At 33.8% G+C, this 16,924-nt stretch overlaps 1 protein-coding gene across 1 annotated transcript in view; it reads left to right on the top strand.

Moving 5' to 3' along the window:
- Window positions 1-6,460: 6,460 nt before the first annotated feature.
- LOC140150792 (uncharacterized) overlaps window positions 6,461-16,924 on the top strand; it is a 142,918-nt gene continuing 132,454 nt past the window's right edge. Inside the window, exon 1 of the mRNA XM_072172916.1 lies at window positions 6,461-6,978. Coding sequence (XP_072029017.1) covers window positions 6,773-6,978 — 206 coding nt within the window. The 5' untranslated portion in view covers window positions 6,461-6,772. The remainder of the gene's footprint in view (window positions 6,979-16,924) is intronic.

Below are 16,924 nucleotides of genomic sequence, written 5' to 3'. Positions count from 1 at the left end.
GGACAGTAACTGCAGTATGAAACACTCACACATCTGATAAACCCTCGAATTGGGTATAGAATAGTGTGAAATTGCAAATTTTCGCGCGCTTCTTGCGAAATTTACCGAAATAATATAGGCCTACATCAACTTTTACTTGCGAATACAATACAAGAGCATTGCCTCTATCATGCCACATGCATCTGTTTTCCATAATTTACATAAATTCGATTTTTTTTTATGTTTCTGTTTTGTAAATGTGAAACTGCTTGTGAATTTTTGTCATTACTAACAAATAATTTCCAAATGTTTGCTTATCGGTTGATCTACTGTAATTCTGTATACGTATACTGACATGAAATTTGCATTTTGACAAAACATGGAGGATTTGATATTGTGTCATATATCTAAAAACATGAGGGATATCCACTCCCCTTGCCCCCCGGGATTTATGTCTCCCTGTCTCCCAGGATTGATGCCCATGTTTGCAGTTATTATCTTACCATTTGAGGGAGGAATATTTATTTTAAATTTGGTAAATTTGATTCGTTATAAACAGCAGCCGTAGCGATAAATTAAAGATAATCGTCAAAGACGTACTTAAAATTCAGCAAATTTACTATAATATAAACACGCTCATATTGCCACGATTCAGATCTACACATCACATCATTGCAAAACTCTTTGTACACAGCTGGTCCGAATGACGTTTTCTACACGTCAGCATAGTCGACAATACAAACTCAACAACACGGATCTTACAATATTTAACAAATTTATCCATAAAATAGACATTAACAAAGTATTTAATTGATCGTTTATGTGAATATTTTTACATGTAACAGTTGTTTGAAATGGTCTTTGATGTCACTACAGCATCATTTAAAAGGGCATTTCGTGATCCACAGCCTCATCCCCCCACTTTTCTCAAAAAAAGTTGAGATTTTTATATCACTGGAAACCTCTGGCTACATAATGTTTATGTACAAAGTATTTATTGCAGATTAATTCGTTTAGCAAAGATATCGTGAAATTTGAATTTCGTTCTGGTGCACCAGAACGAAATTACAACGCATTGTCTATGGAGCAGTGTAATACACATAATCATGCATAACTCGCGAACGCAAAATCGGAATCAACTGAAATTTTGGGAATAGGTTTTTTTCGTGTATATCTAATGACAAATGACATAAATAGAGGATACTAGGATCACGAAATTCTCCTTTAAACAGAATTAATGGTCAACATCTGTTGCGTGTTATTGTCAAAAAGAACGCACGTAGATATTTGTTGAAGGGTTGTTTTCCCTATCAACGTGCATGGGTTCATGTAATAATGTAATATTTACATATTACATGAGTCTTACATATTGAGTCAGGTCTTTTAACAAACTGTAACGGTTATCACATTATCATTACTGTATAGCATTAAAAATTAAATCAAAAAATAGAATTAAAAAAGTTACAAAACTCACCAGAAATATGTCAGATTTATAATAAGTGGTTAGAAAACCATAGAATAAATAATAATTAAAAAAACCACCACAATTTTCTCATGTACTGTATACTTCTTACCAGTTTAATATAATTGAAAGACATAAAGAAAGCTTTATAAAACATTATATAATTATTTTAGCATAAGCATAATTATTAACTAATTTGTTGTATTAAAAACACAATGATAACCGTCAGTCCAGATATTTGTTTACATTAATTAGTGTCTTCCTAAATTTATCATAAAAGTTACAGCTGAAGAACAGCCTGGAAGTGTAGGGCCTACGTCAGTTCAAACAAGTCATTTAATGCAATAAAAAAACCGTTCATTTCAGGCCTACACAATTATCACAAATCAAATAAAGAAACACCAACCATATTATTCTCAAGTTTGCCATGCATAGAATATTTTATCATGATAACGCTCATCACAGACGGGATAATTATAATTTAATTTCAGTTGACAATAGTCGACATATCAACACCAACGAGAGTCGTAAGTTTTCAAGTACCAGTATTTCAGGTTGTGTAAGCCGGTGAGGAAAGCATAGCTTTCTAGCACACCACTCTTCATCATACATAAATTCTCGCAGCCATATTTCCCTAACATAATATGAAATTAAAAAAAAAGGAAATTAAATTTCGGCAGAGGTGGGGCTTGAACCCACGCTGCACTGCGCCGCTATCATGTATGCAGTAACGTACCATATTTTAAAATTTTATATGTTTAAAAACATTAATGTGTATTGATAGCGCTCAATTGTTGATAACTGCGTGTTCTACATACAGAAATCCGACAATAAAATGGGCAGCTATACATGCACAATACATTATCGATTTGAACGCACGTGCTATACTCCTATATTATACCGGGTCAGTATGGAGCCTATGGATTTTTGCAATTTATAGGAGAAGTCCTTGTAGGTCCTCAAAATTTTCTCCCAGATATTGGAGATTAGATTCCCATAAAGACGAAACAGTAATTTTTAGTGGGGACCTATGTAAATTTTACATAGTTAATTTCCACTAAATTCAGAAAATATTTTGGCTTCCTCAGTATGTGCAAGAAAAGAGCATCAACATTTGTTCTTATTCTAGCAGCCTTTTAGAAATACTGGTGAGCGGCGTCCACTGCTGTAGCTTTCTAGTAGTTGCTAGTGGCCAAGCATACAACTCGACGCGGTGGTAAGCTAACGACGAAGGGCTCGTGGTCACCACGAAAGTGGGAGGCGATAATGTGCAGACTCGCCTTATAGCCGGTTTCTATTGTTCTATTATGGAATGCAGTTCAACCGCCACTAACTGCCGGTCAACCGGCTGTTGAGTTTTGAAGCCACCCATAAACTATTATCAGCTAACACACTGTGCATTACAATGTACTAAAATGAGCAAAAACGCAAGAAGCTATGTCCAGGGGGTAAAATGCCCGAATCAAACGAAATAAAGGTTATTTTCCCACTCACACAATGTCACTACAAATATTTCCACAAGTATTTTAAAACTTTGGTCAGAGATCACCCCTCTAATAATACCAGTACTATTAAACTTTTTGTGTGAAATTATTTTGTTACTCCCTATATTGCCTATCGATCACCCTGTATATTCAAATGCTAACTAATGTAATGGCCATCTTTGAAGCATAAGCTTTCCAGAAATGTATGGGTTTGCATACTTTTCTTGAACTACATTTGAGATATAACCAAAAAGGTGCAAAAGAGGTGATTTCAACCAAATTTCCAAATGTGCACCAATGAGGTACCAACTTAAAAATGTGACCAAGTACTAAATTGGTTTATTTTATGGCAACACTGCAGTTGCCATAGCTTATTGTTGAATGACGTAAGGCCTGCTAGGCTGCAAAATCAATATCTAGACGTATAGTCCAAGTGATTATACTTAAATTTATCATTTGGTTTAAGGGATCTAAAATGAGCGTTTATTGTGTTTCGACAGTTTTTTGTGGGACATGAGAGCACCTCAGACCTATCGAATTGCATTCTGAATACGAAGCATGTCTTTCTGATATCAAATAATTTTCATTTTTGAAAATTACAATATAATACAAATTTTATGACAAATTATAAAAATTTGATATTTTTACTTAATATTTATTTTTATTTCACATGATCCGTGCATATATCGCCTCGCTATAAATGAAAATTATTTTTTTTAGACCAATCAAACCAATATATGGGTGTAGTACGCCCTTAACTACTTGTATATCAAAATGAAGTGTTCAAAATCTTGCTAAAAGCATCAAAAATTGTTTGATCTAAGGTAATAACATTTATTCATTTGGACGTACCATCTGAAACAAATCTAAAAACTACAATTTTATGCATTCATTAACATAATAGCAAAATTTGATCCTCTAAACTCAATATAGATATTATTAAATCGATCATGCTACTTACGAATACCCGGGTTTCTTCACCTATCATTTTATAAAGCGTTAGGTGTATGCTTATAGTTCCTAATATTCCTCAAAACAGATATCCCACTCTTTCTTATACGATATGTAAATTAATTCATACTCATTTGATAAATAAAATACAGAAACTGACCTAAACTTCATTTTCAAAAATAAACTATCATAAATTGAATAAGATCATATTGATCGCGTTATAAAAATGAAAAGAAATATTGTCTGGTTGAGCTAGCATTTTCCTGACACCCTGTGGTCTACATTACACGAAAAAAGCATTAATGGGAATATTCCATTTGTTTTAGGTTGATTAGTATTGCGATAGTGAAAGCATCCTAGTGGTATTCGTAGGTAATATTGGGTTTTGACATCACATTTACTATCACACGTCCTGGATTTATTTTTCAAGATTAGTAATGGCACTTTTGGTTCCTATAAGGCCAACATGCCTTCAATCAATGGGCAAAAGGAAAAAATTGTGGAGACATGTTTATTTCGGACTTTTATTTTGGCCCGTGAACACTTTTGGTTGGATTCGACCATATATATTTCCACAGCCTATGTTTAGCGGTTCTTGAGTTAAGGCCAATACTATAGTTTGGGCGTGTTTTCCTTTCCGAGAAAAACCATGCACGCCCAGAGGTTGATTCAATGTAATCCCAGCATGCAGTATGATATTATGTGCAATGTAATAAAGGAGCCATTTCAACACCATTTCCCATTCAAATTTATGTACAAAATAAGAACCAGTGGTTTTGATGGAATATTCATCGAGACTTTTATGTTTTGAATTGATAATTGGGTATGGGTAATGTTTGTGGATACATTGCTACCAAGAAAGTTAAAAAGTCTTGTGTTTTTAAAACAATTTTAGATATATTAAATTCTTGGGAAAAGAAGGTGGAACCAGCAAAGTTTCTTGCACATGCATGCATGCAGGCGCATATCTGATCTTGTTGTATAACAACCTTGACCATGCAAAGCAGGAGCCCAGTGTGATGTTTTCTGAAAATAACCATGTGTTTCTCAAACATGCTGTCAGTGGCTGCAATGTATTCTGGGCTTACATTTAAACAACCTCTGATGCACGCCGGGCAAAAATGAAACCCCTATCAAGCCTTTATAGAATCCATACCATTCCTTTTGCTTGTCAGCTTTATTTGTCTCAATATTTGAGTGCAAATACCGCTTGGTCCAACCCGCCTTAAAAGCCCGTGTTTCTCAGGAAACATTTACCAACGTTGTTTCCATTCGAGTAGGTTGTAGCCGCAAATATTGCACACCATAACTTCCGCTACATTAAGGGATCCAAAATGAGCGTTTATTGCGTTTCGACAGTATTTTTTGTGGGACATGAGAGCACCTCAGACCTATCGAATTGCATTCTGAATACGAAGCATGTCTTTCTGATATCAAATAATTTTCAGTTTTTAAAAATCACAATATAATACAAATTTTATGACAAATTATAGAAATTTGATATTTTTCAAATTTTTGATTATATAACAGTCCTCGAAGTAAATTATATAAATATAATGATATATTCTTAAAGTGTATGTAGCAGGGAGGAAAAGCCGACGGTCAATTGAAAATTTTGACCTTTCATATTGAAGATATGGATTTTTTCCCAAAAAGACCTTATTTTTTTTGGTGTTTTGGAAAAAAAATCCATATCTTCAATACGAAAGGTCAAAATTTTCAATTGATCGTCGGCTTTTCATCCCACCTACATACACTTTAAGTATAAATCATCAGATTTATAAAGTTTACTTCAAGTACTGTTAAATATCAAAAATATCGATTTTAATGATTTGCCATAAAATGTGTATTAAATTGCGAATTTCAAAAAATCAAAATTATTTGATATCAGAATGACATTCTTCGTATTCAGAATGCAATTCGATATGTCTGATGTGCTCTAATGTCCCAAAATAAATACTGTCCAAACGTTCATACCCCAGCCCTTAAACAATTAAAAATTGTGTCACACTAATATAGGTAATCACCTGGGGATTTCAAGCGCTGAAATATGCTAAAACACACAATAAACAAGTGACTCGAATATACACAAAAAGGCCATCATTTTTATGTACTATTTTTCACTACAGCTTATTTTCCAGCAGCCTTCCTGAACAAACTCATTATTTAGATATTTTGTCACAAGAAAAAACAAAAAATAAATTAAATAATATTAATAAATTTATATGATGATTGGTTATAATTTTGAGGTCTTTTCAACAGAGTAAAAATATGATGGGAACATTAATTTTGATATTATTTGCTTTGAGGTATAATTTATATAGTTTCCTGTTCCTCGATATAGTAGATGGTCTTTAATAATGCACATGAGGACGACACTTCGTATGGGAAAAACGTTGCTTTTATTAGTCATAGACAGCACTGATGGCAAATTTCAATCACATTTGTCCGGGGCTTAATTCTACTCACGATTAAGGCAAAATTCCATTGTGAGCACACACTTACGAGAAAATCTTACTATTAAATCTAGACATGCGTTCTGTACGCTTGGCGCATGCATATTAGCAGGCAGGCAGGCAACTAAACGGCACGATAACACATCGATGCACTTGAATTCCCTTCTTATGGTCCAGATGCCATGCGCAAAATGCAAGGTGTTTCTTTATATATATTTTTTATAGCAAGTGTCTGATGCTGCGGCTGCTTACTACTGCAGCTACTGCTGTATACATGTGTGATATACTCGACTTAATGTCATCTGCAGTAGATAGCAAGTCAGATGGATTATGGATGGGATAGGATACACATTACTGGAGTGTAAACATCGCTGTCATACAACGAATTCAGCACAGTAAGCAGGTCTTGTGCACCGTCTTCTCATATCTAACTCATAAAGATGCGTTTCAGGAGGACCCGTTCGCTTCTTATTACTTGTGTAGTACTATCAGTGATATGTCTACATCATGTGTATTATAGGAATACTCCTTGCTCAACTGTACAAAGAATACAGGATGATATAAATCCTATGCAAGTTGGAGAGCCACGTGTTCAAAGTGCAACTTTAAATCCTTATGATCGTCCCAGCCAACATAAAATAGACAGGTAGGCTTGTCACATCTATATTACGTAATTCTTTGAAAGGGATAGCAATGTTCATTATGTATGTAATATTAAGGATATTCTCTCCTTAGTATGATCAGGGGTAATCAGATTCAAATAACGTAGCGGTTTACAATAACTTAAGTTAAATAATAATTGGATTCAAAATCTCAACTATAAATATGCTTAAAACATTTATTTGTTTTACTATTTTTTCGATATATTCCGTAAAATAATAGGGAAATAATTTCTTTTGTCATTTTTGTTTCAATAATGAATACGGACTTCCCTTTGCATCTGTATTTCATCCTAGCACACACAGCTGCAGCATGTTTAGAAACCTTTTATGGCATCAAACATTGGCCGAGATCAAATTTGTGATTAGCTTTGTCCAAATTAATGCGTACATTGTCTCTGCAATGTATTCCATCTCTTTGCCAACATACATTATATCCCTCTGGGTTTTCTGTATCTGCTCCCTGTAACTCAAATGATACGATATGAAACCAAAATGCATTAGCGACTACTGGGTTTTGTTAATTGTGAACCGACCTGTGAATGCCGGGCATCAATGTCAATAACACATGGTAACTCAGCCATAGCTGTCAATCAATCCTTGTAGGCATTTACGAAACCTTACGGATTAGCCATTGTTATGGATTAATACTAATTTGAACCAACACAATGTTCGTGTAGGAATGATATCAAATAAATTGCTTTGATATTGGATAAACAATGCTTTCCAATGAATTAGTTTAGCGCATTGTGCGTATTAAACTTTTAAAATCACAATTCGGTATATTTAAGTATCAAACCAGCCAATATAATCGGAGAGAAAGAGTCAACTTTCTTGACACTTGCCATTTACGTATTCACTATTATACGAGTCGAAAATACATTTAGAAAGCACTTTGATAAATAAGCAATAATTATCGGCTGATAATGGTTTCACAACGAGTTATTTTTAATCGATGTCAAACGTAATTGGTAAAGATTGATGGTCTATTTGATTTAGAATCCTAAATAGAAAACTGAGTCAACATAATTAAAATGAGATTCATTTGAGCATTAGCCCACAATGAAATCAAATATAATCATAGACATTTTAGTTTAATAAAACAACAACACTCCTAAAATATTTTGAACAATAAATTGTTATTATTATCATTATTATTAATTATTATTATTATTATTATTATTATTATTATTATTATTATTATTATTACTATTATTATTATTATTATTATTATTATTATTATTATTATTATTATTATTATTATTATTATTATTATTATTATTATTATTAGTGTTATTATTATTATTATTATTATTATTATTATTATTATTATTATTATTATTATTATTATTATTATTATTGTGACACTTGCCCAGCAAACACAAAACGTTTTCGACATCATTCGCAAAAGGTTATAAAAGGTTGTCAGAAAACGTTTAAATGTCGGGTTATATAAAGGGTATATTATGAGTATAAAACGTTTTCATAACCTTCAAAAACATTTTTGATAATCTACTGCTCAGCAAACAAAAATGTTTTACAGAAAACGTTTAAATGTCGGGTTATATAAAGGGTATAAAATCGTTTTAATAACATTCCAAAAACATTCTTGAAAACTTGTTACAAAACATTATAAACAGAATGTTATTTTGGGGTTGAAAAAATATTTTGCGAAAAATGTTTGGCCATAATATTTGCAATAACGTTTTAAAAACGTTTTCATGACCTTTATATAACCCGACATTTAAATGTTATTAAAAGGTTTAAAAAAAAACATTATAAGAACATTTCTGTCTTTGCTGGGTACAAATATTTTAACATAATGTTATTTAAGTATTGACACTATATTTGGTAAAAATGTTTGCAAAAATAGTTTACAATAACATTTTTTGAAAACATTTAAAAAATATTGTTGTAGTGTGTTTTCATACAAAACGTTTTAAAACGTTATCATGACCTTTATATAACCCGACATTTTAATGTTATTCAAACGTTTTTACCTAAACCAAAAGCCAAAATATAACTTATTTAAAACGTTTTTAAAACGTTTTTGTGTTTGCTGGGTGGTTACATTAGACGACGGATGTATTTTTGTTTTGTTCGTTTTCGTATTGAAATGTTGCTTATTAAGAAAAAACCTGGCAATGACTTTGGAGTAGCATCTATTATTAGAGGTCGTTATTGCTTAGCCGGACCTTGCAATAATGTATTATTAATGATGCTGATGGAATAAAAATAGGTGGGTTTTTTTTTCAACAATTAATTCACCGTGATAGAACAGCGGATGAAGACAACTCTGCAACAAAAATAGAGCTCACATTATTGCCCAAGGTTAAATCTTAATAATTTTCCACAAAATTTACCATATCTGGATGTTTTGGATATAAGCCCTTGATGCCAAACCACCCGATAATTCACTTTTATCTTACTCTTGAAAATTTCTTATACAATAAAAACTATATAACTATAATGCCGCCAAAATGCAATAACCGACACCTCTTTTGCGCGCTATATAGATTGAGAGAATCTGCCGGTGAGAGTTGCTCGTGTATTATAGGATAACAACACTGCCCGTGGACAAATTACGATGAAAAGTGTGTTAAATTACTCGTAAGCCTTATATCACACCTATCTTTTTTACTTTATTTCTTGTTGATGTAATATCATTGCTTGAAGATGTAATTATTGGTTTAATCTCTGACACTCTTACATTGTATGGTGATGAGATAGTTATGCTTCATTTGTGCTGCATCACATTGAAATGGTACAATTGAAGATTAAAAGTAACCGCACAAGATGCTTTCTTCAAATCTTAAGAAGTGGTGAAATCTTTACCTGGTGGTATTTAGAAATGATTTGATTGAATTGAGATTTGTAAGCCTTTGCTAAATACCGACATCGTTTCGTGTAATATTGATGGGTTCAAACATTAACAAGTCTTGAATAAATACATCAAGCTTCTTATTCTAAAGTTTATAAACGGTGTACGTTTACCACATCCTGGATGTACGTTAGGTCAGAAATTCTGATAGTGCAGATCTGTGTTAGCGTTACTGCTGTTGTACTGCAAGTGTAGCTGATATTGATGATGATAATATGACATTGACGACGACGAAGATGATGATAAGAATAATGACGATGCTGATAATGAAAATATTGGCGGTACAAAGTGGTTTCCCGAAGCTAAGTAAAAAGATATAAGATAATAGTGTACGTTATTACACATAGATTCAATCACCCTGATGACCAACTTGTCAATATATTGCTCCACTGTGGTGCAATTGGCCACCATTAAGATGATCAATCCCAATCCAGACAGCGAATTGCAAGAAATGTGTATTTCCCTAATGTGAGGTGTGTTATGAAATAATCGAAAACCTGCAGGGTCATCTTGCTCTAGCTTACTGCACGGCCATGGCCCTCCATGCAGTTGTTTTTATTGTATGCAAGAGCAGTATACTGCTTAAATCAGACTCGATTAGAAATGTACTGCATACTGTGGCAGCGTGGCCCATTAACGTACTCTTAGTCTAAGAACACAATATTATGACCATATGGATTTTTGCACAGTCCTTGCTACGAAGACTTTACTAGTTTAAAGCAATAAAGATAAATAGGGTAATTTCAACGTTATTAAATAAGCCGCGTGTTCAAGGTAAACGTATCAATTTTGATGTGGTGTCAAATGTTGTGGTGATGAAAACACCTTCTAAAATGGAACCACACACCTTTAAACCACAGATCCTGGTTTATGGTAACCATGGTAACCAGAAACTGATATCAAATCAGATTTGTTGCAATATGAGCGTTAATAAATTGATTCATAATCCTGACATTGGCTGGAAAATCCAAATCACTGCTAATATAGGTATTTATAAAAACCTATAAATGTGACAGTATTCCACATAATTAAAAAAAAAAAAACACCTGGCAATTTCACCCAACCGATGAAAAACCAAGGAATAAGCCAATATACGTACACACAAGGATTTATTGCATTTAGAAAGTCAAGTATACCTCACCATATACCTTTATGTAGAGCTACCATTTTTTCTCCTCAATATGCATTGAATCCCTAGATAGGTAGCTCCGAGACCGACTTTTTAATAGACGTATACTAATGCATATTTTGGCATGTTTTCCAGCGTGTTCACATTTTGTTCGTGATACTTAATGTGTGTGGGTTTTAAATTGCAACGATCGGTGAGGATTCCCTAAACACGCCTAATGACCCAAACGAGGTTATCAAATAGCACTCGTTAACCCAGATTAAGGTAATACCAAATGTCAGGTCTTGGCAAAAGGTTATAACTGACGATAACCTTTGTATTGTCTTACCACATTTGGCTTCAATTTAAAAATGTGTGATTTTAACACACAAAAAACACTGCATCCTGAGGTGTGCCAAGTAAGAGATTACGTTAACGACGGGTGAGGAGATATCGATGGATATTAAAGGGTTGTAACGAGCCTAAAATCCAGGTCTAGCCAAGTCATTTGACCTTAATATTTTAGCTCGAGTCAGGTCAAGTCGCTGTACAAATTCAATGGGGTCGAGTTACCGAGTATGTCAAGTCAGTTGCCTCATTATACCGTCCTATGTCACCCACAAGTCGTTACAACTCTGGGATATCAGGCATGTTAGGTCATCACAAAGCATTTGACAGACCACGAGCATGACAAGCGAATACATTACCGCAAAAAAGATTCGGCTGTGAAAATATAGCCCATAGAATATCAAAAACTATATCGAACGATGTTATTTAGCATGTCTATATAGGCAATAACAACAGGCTCATAGCATCTTGTAGAGACTATTGACAGGTTTGCGCCCACATATCTATTAACTTCTTTGCTGCTGGCTCGAGGTCCGATGGCAGGGACATTGCACCACATGCGTGCTTACTTTTTGGTATAGATGTAACAGTAGGAGAATAACGGATGGATTTCAATCATGGTTTTAGATATTTTCTTGGGAAAATCCCTGTTTAAAGTGTGGGGATTGGGCAACAGAATTGACATAAAATTTTGAATTTTCACTTTTATTGGCAATATCAACAAACTATAAAAATACACATATTTGAGAACACACTGTTATATAAATAGCAAACAAAATGTCCAACTATCAAAAGGGTCTTGTATGTTTTACCACTTTTCAAAACCGCAGCACCCGGTAATACTTTAATTTCTAAAATCTAAAATGTATAACCAAACTTTTATTACATACTGACCACCCCTAGTATATGAAATGACAGATTATTATTGCATTAGCTATGGTCTAATGTATGCTCACAGGGATGCTTCACTTTAATATAGAAAACGCACAGGATGATGATGATGATGATGATGACTGTCTTTATCATTACAAGCATTGGTAATCGCACACACAATGCATTCATCTTAATATTCATATTGTCCATGACTTTAATTTATTGCGAATAATTGTTTCAGCAGGGGTATTCATTTTATTCTTTCTTTTATTCATTCATTCATTCATTCATTCATTCCTTTCATTCATTCATTCATTCATTCGTTCGTTCGTTCGTTCGTTCGTTCGTTCGTTCATTCATTCATTCATTCATTCATTCATTCATTCATTCCTTTTTGTCACTCAGCATATAACAATAATTGAAAACATAATATAAAATTATAATATAATAATGTGCGGAAATCACAGGAAAGGCCAACATGGCCAATGGGAGGCCTGGAAGTCTGTTATCCCCTGTTTGTTTAATTCATCATTGGACATGACAGCAGAATGTCAGTTCAATGATTAAAGCCATATTATAACATTTGCTGAGGAAGACGCCTTCACTGAATTTTTAAAATTCCTTTTTTACACGATTAAATTGTACTTTATTAAACCAATATACCCTGCAAAAATCAAGACTCTAGGTGCTGTAGTTTTGTCAAAATCCGAGATTTTGATTATTATTACGATGGAATTATTAGTCGAACGCGTACACGATGTTCATAACACACAGTACGTACACGGCGTGCGGGACGGTGAACATGACCGAAGGAGTGGTACGTATTGGCGACATGTGCGTTGGTAGTAAATTCCAATTTTCTTTGCTTTGCCGTAGTTGTTCGGCTCAAAAATAAAAGGGGATATATCTGACAGTAAAAGCTAACATTTTATGGCAAATAAATGCTAATCTATTTTGTTTGAAAATGTTATAATATGGTTTAACTAACAACAAGCTGTCATATCCTCATATGAATTAACCAATATCAAATAAAACAGAATGATAATAAACAATAGGAACTTAGGAAAATACACGACACAAATGAATATTCAAAATTTATATCCAATGTGTTCAGTGCATTATAATGCTTTTTAAATATGGCGGAATTGATGAGCCTTTCATGATGAACCTTTAATGCTGTTATCAACATTGTTCCATAACTTAGTAGCCCTAGCCGCATACGTAATTGATTTTTCACACAAATTCTTTTGATAAAACTAAGCGTCTTTATATCTGGTGTTTAAGTCATGAATCTCATGTTTTATAAACAAGTATTATGTTTGTGGCCATTTTGAACAGCGTTTTTCACAACTTAAAGCCAATTGGCAATTAGCATATCCTTCCATTATGTATTCATTTTATAATTAATTGGGATAAGATTATTATTAATACATTATTTAAACTATTTCTAGTTTTTAGTGTCGCATTTATTCATCCTTGGTATCGAGACATGGAAATAAAAATTCCCAGTTTCTTTATACAGTAAGCCAAGCAAAAATTTAAGGTACCAGTTAGTTCACCCCTGTATCCTAAATAAAGACAAGTATGTCAAAATTAAAACAAGCAGACAGTACATGTACTCTTTAGCTCTGATTTAAGACGTTATTGTTGAAATTGGTTGAGAATTAAAGAAACGGTGATCTAAAACCTAATGAAGAAACGTAATCAAAAGTTATACTTTTGTGTTCTAATCAATGAAAACACGATGCTAGTTTTAACATGCTAATCAATGGAAGCACGGCGATGTTCTCTTGTTCGCGAACGCTTTGTGTACAAAAATCAATAGGGCATGCAATGGAGCAAACTGTAACTTTTAAATTGGCATCTTCCTTGGGTGTTTGGATCGTCGTCGTGTTTTTATTTCTAGAACAATTTCAAATTGGCTGCTGTTCCAATTATGACATATCTCTCTTTGTTTAGGATATACAGAGGGTGAACATAACTGGTACCTTAAAGGCCCTTTCAGTGATTTCACAGGAACATTAAAAAAAATGGAAATTTGTCAGAGTTGCTTAGAAATAAAGAATAAGTCTACAGAATTTCATTAAACCACTTTTCCCTGAATACATCGACAAATTAGTCAAAAAACAGAAGTTTTAGAAAGGTTTTCTACTTCAACTCAGATCGACTCGAGAAAATCGAGATTTTCGTACAGTGCGCCACCAATCGACTGGAAAAACTTCCTAGTCCAGTGTTTCTAACACGGGGAAGTAGAGTCTAAATTGATTTAAAACAGACGTTTAATTTTTGTAATAGAAAACAAAATAAGCAATTAAAGGTCAGTTAGGTCACCGAGGCAAACTAACGGTCAATTCAAATATGAAAAACAGTTAAAATTGTGTATTTTGTTTAAAATAGTAGCTACTGATGTAATAAGTAGTAGAAACAATACGCAACGCGTGTTGGTACGTGGAGAGTGAGCTTCTTTCGATCTCGAGTCGGACTTTTTGTACTGTCAGTATCAAAAGTCCAGAATCATGCAAATGCTTTATTTTGTCTAAAATACACGGCTTTCGACCGAACCACTAGCAGGCTATGTTAGCACATCTATGCCAATTACAAAGGTACCAAAATCTGAATTTTGATGATTTTTACGATCGTCCGGATGAGCAAATCACTGAATGGGCCTTTAATTTTTTGGCTTACTGTATTTCTCGACTCAAGAAAAATAAGGGGTTAAGCCACCACTGATTGCAACAGAATCCATTTAATCACCATTCATTTCTGAATCCTTATGATGAGAGCAATTGGTATGGTTTACAACAAGATTTGACCAACTTTGAAATTTCACCTCTGCATTTGAAGCAGCCATTTTGGATTTATGTAAATTAAGCACTGTTCCTCTACTTGGATTGGATTTTCGGGACGGGACTTTTGATGTGTTATTTCATAATGCTTTTCTAAAATGAATGGTGATTAAATGGATTCTGTTGCAATTAGTGGTGGGTTGACCGATTATATTTCTTAATTTGACTGGGCTAATTCTTGAAAGCAAAAATATTAAGATATCGTTCAATCAATCTTGTTAATCTAGTCGTTACTAATAGTTTAGTTCATTATTATTGTGGAGGGATTAAAATCCGGTAAACAGTAGATTCAACATATAATTTGTTACCATGGTGACACCATGTATGGCGTCGTCGGTGCTATTCCCTTTTCAGAATGGTGTAAAATGTAGCTTCGTCAAACTCGAGGACCAATTGTCTTGCCACCTGGCTGTGAGATATTGACTCTGTTAATCATTCATCAAATTAGAGTTAGGTTATCTCGTGGGCATGGTGGGTATGTGTAAGAATATCACAAAACTCAAAGTCGGTTTGTGTTAGATGCATACTTATTATTATGTTAAAGGGGATTTCGTGATCCTAGCATCCTCTTTTATGACATTTTTCAGTAGATATCCACGAAAAAGCTTATTTCCAAAATTTCAGTTGATTCCGATTTTGCGTTTGCGAGTTATGCATGATTATGTGTATTACACTGCTCCATAGACAATGTGTTGTAATTTCGTTCTGGTGCACCAGAACGAAATTCAAATTTCACGATATCTTTGCTAAACGAATTAATCTGCAAGAAATATTTGGTACATAAACATTATGTAGCCAGAGGTATCCAGTGGTGTAAAAATCTCAACTTTTTTTGGGAAAAGTGGGGGATGAGGCTGTGGATCACGAAATGCCCCTTTAACGTGTTTGGATGCATTTATATCTGTGCACAAAAAGATCTTTACATTATGTTCTAACTGAACAATAATATAAAGTAAATTTATGCATTGGAAAGATGCAATATCTTATTCTGCACATTTTGACAACTCTTTGGATCTGATGCGACCTCTACAAGCATAGATATAGCAACGTTAAATTGAATTTTTCTTTCTTGAAGACACTCATGCTACTTGCGTTTTTACGTGTATTTTAATGGTACGATTATTTAGTGGTATACTCTAAATTCTCTAACGGATAGAGTTAGATAGAAAAACAAATCATAATGAAAGATATTTACAAGCCCAAAGACTGTATATTGTTAGCTATTTCAACCATGAAAAAATACAGAATACATAGATTCTCGTCATAATGCCACTCTTATATACGAAGTGAGTTGCAACCGACACTGCTACTTCAATCAGTGAATTTAGTTCAAGATGACACCAAATCGTATGTGTTCTCAACAAGTCAGGCTTTTTCACATTGAACAGCATGCATGATACAGGCACTTTCAGCACGTTCTTTGAGTGATCCGATCCGTTCTGCATTGTCTTGACGCTTTTAAGCTCTTTTACACTTAGTGCGAATCAGTTCCAGAGGAATAATAAGTCGAATTTTGTATTGATGACAGAATACAATGAAGAATGAAATGAAATGCGCTTAATAAGAGGCCTTATCCGATGTCTGGTTACGTATTGCAATTGTTAGCCTTATTTATTGTATGAGACTTGGTCTGGGGCCTAGTTACGTATTGCAAACGTTAGCCTTATTTATTGTATGAAACTTGGTTTGGGGTCTAGTTACGTATTGCAACTGTTAGCCTTATTAATTATTTTTGCATGGTCGAGACTTGGTCTGAGGCCTGGTTACGTATTGCAACTGTTAGCCTTATTATATATTTTTTTTGCATGATACTTGGTCTGAGGCCTGGTTACGTATTGCAACTGTTAGCCTTATTTATTGCCTGAAACTTGGTCAGG

The sequence above is a fragment of the Amphiura filiformis genome, chromosome 4 (genome assembly GCF_039555335.1).
Source record: "Amphiura filiformis chromosome 4, Afil_fr2py, whole genome shotgun sequence".
Lineage (NCBI taxonomy): Eukaryota > Metazoa > Echinodermata > Ophiuroidea > Amphilepidida > Amphiuridae > Amphiura > Amphiura filiformis.
This window is presented reverse-complemented; position numbering and strand designations above follow the sequence as displayed.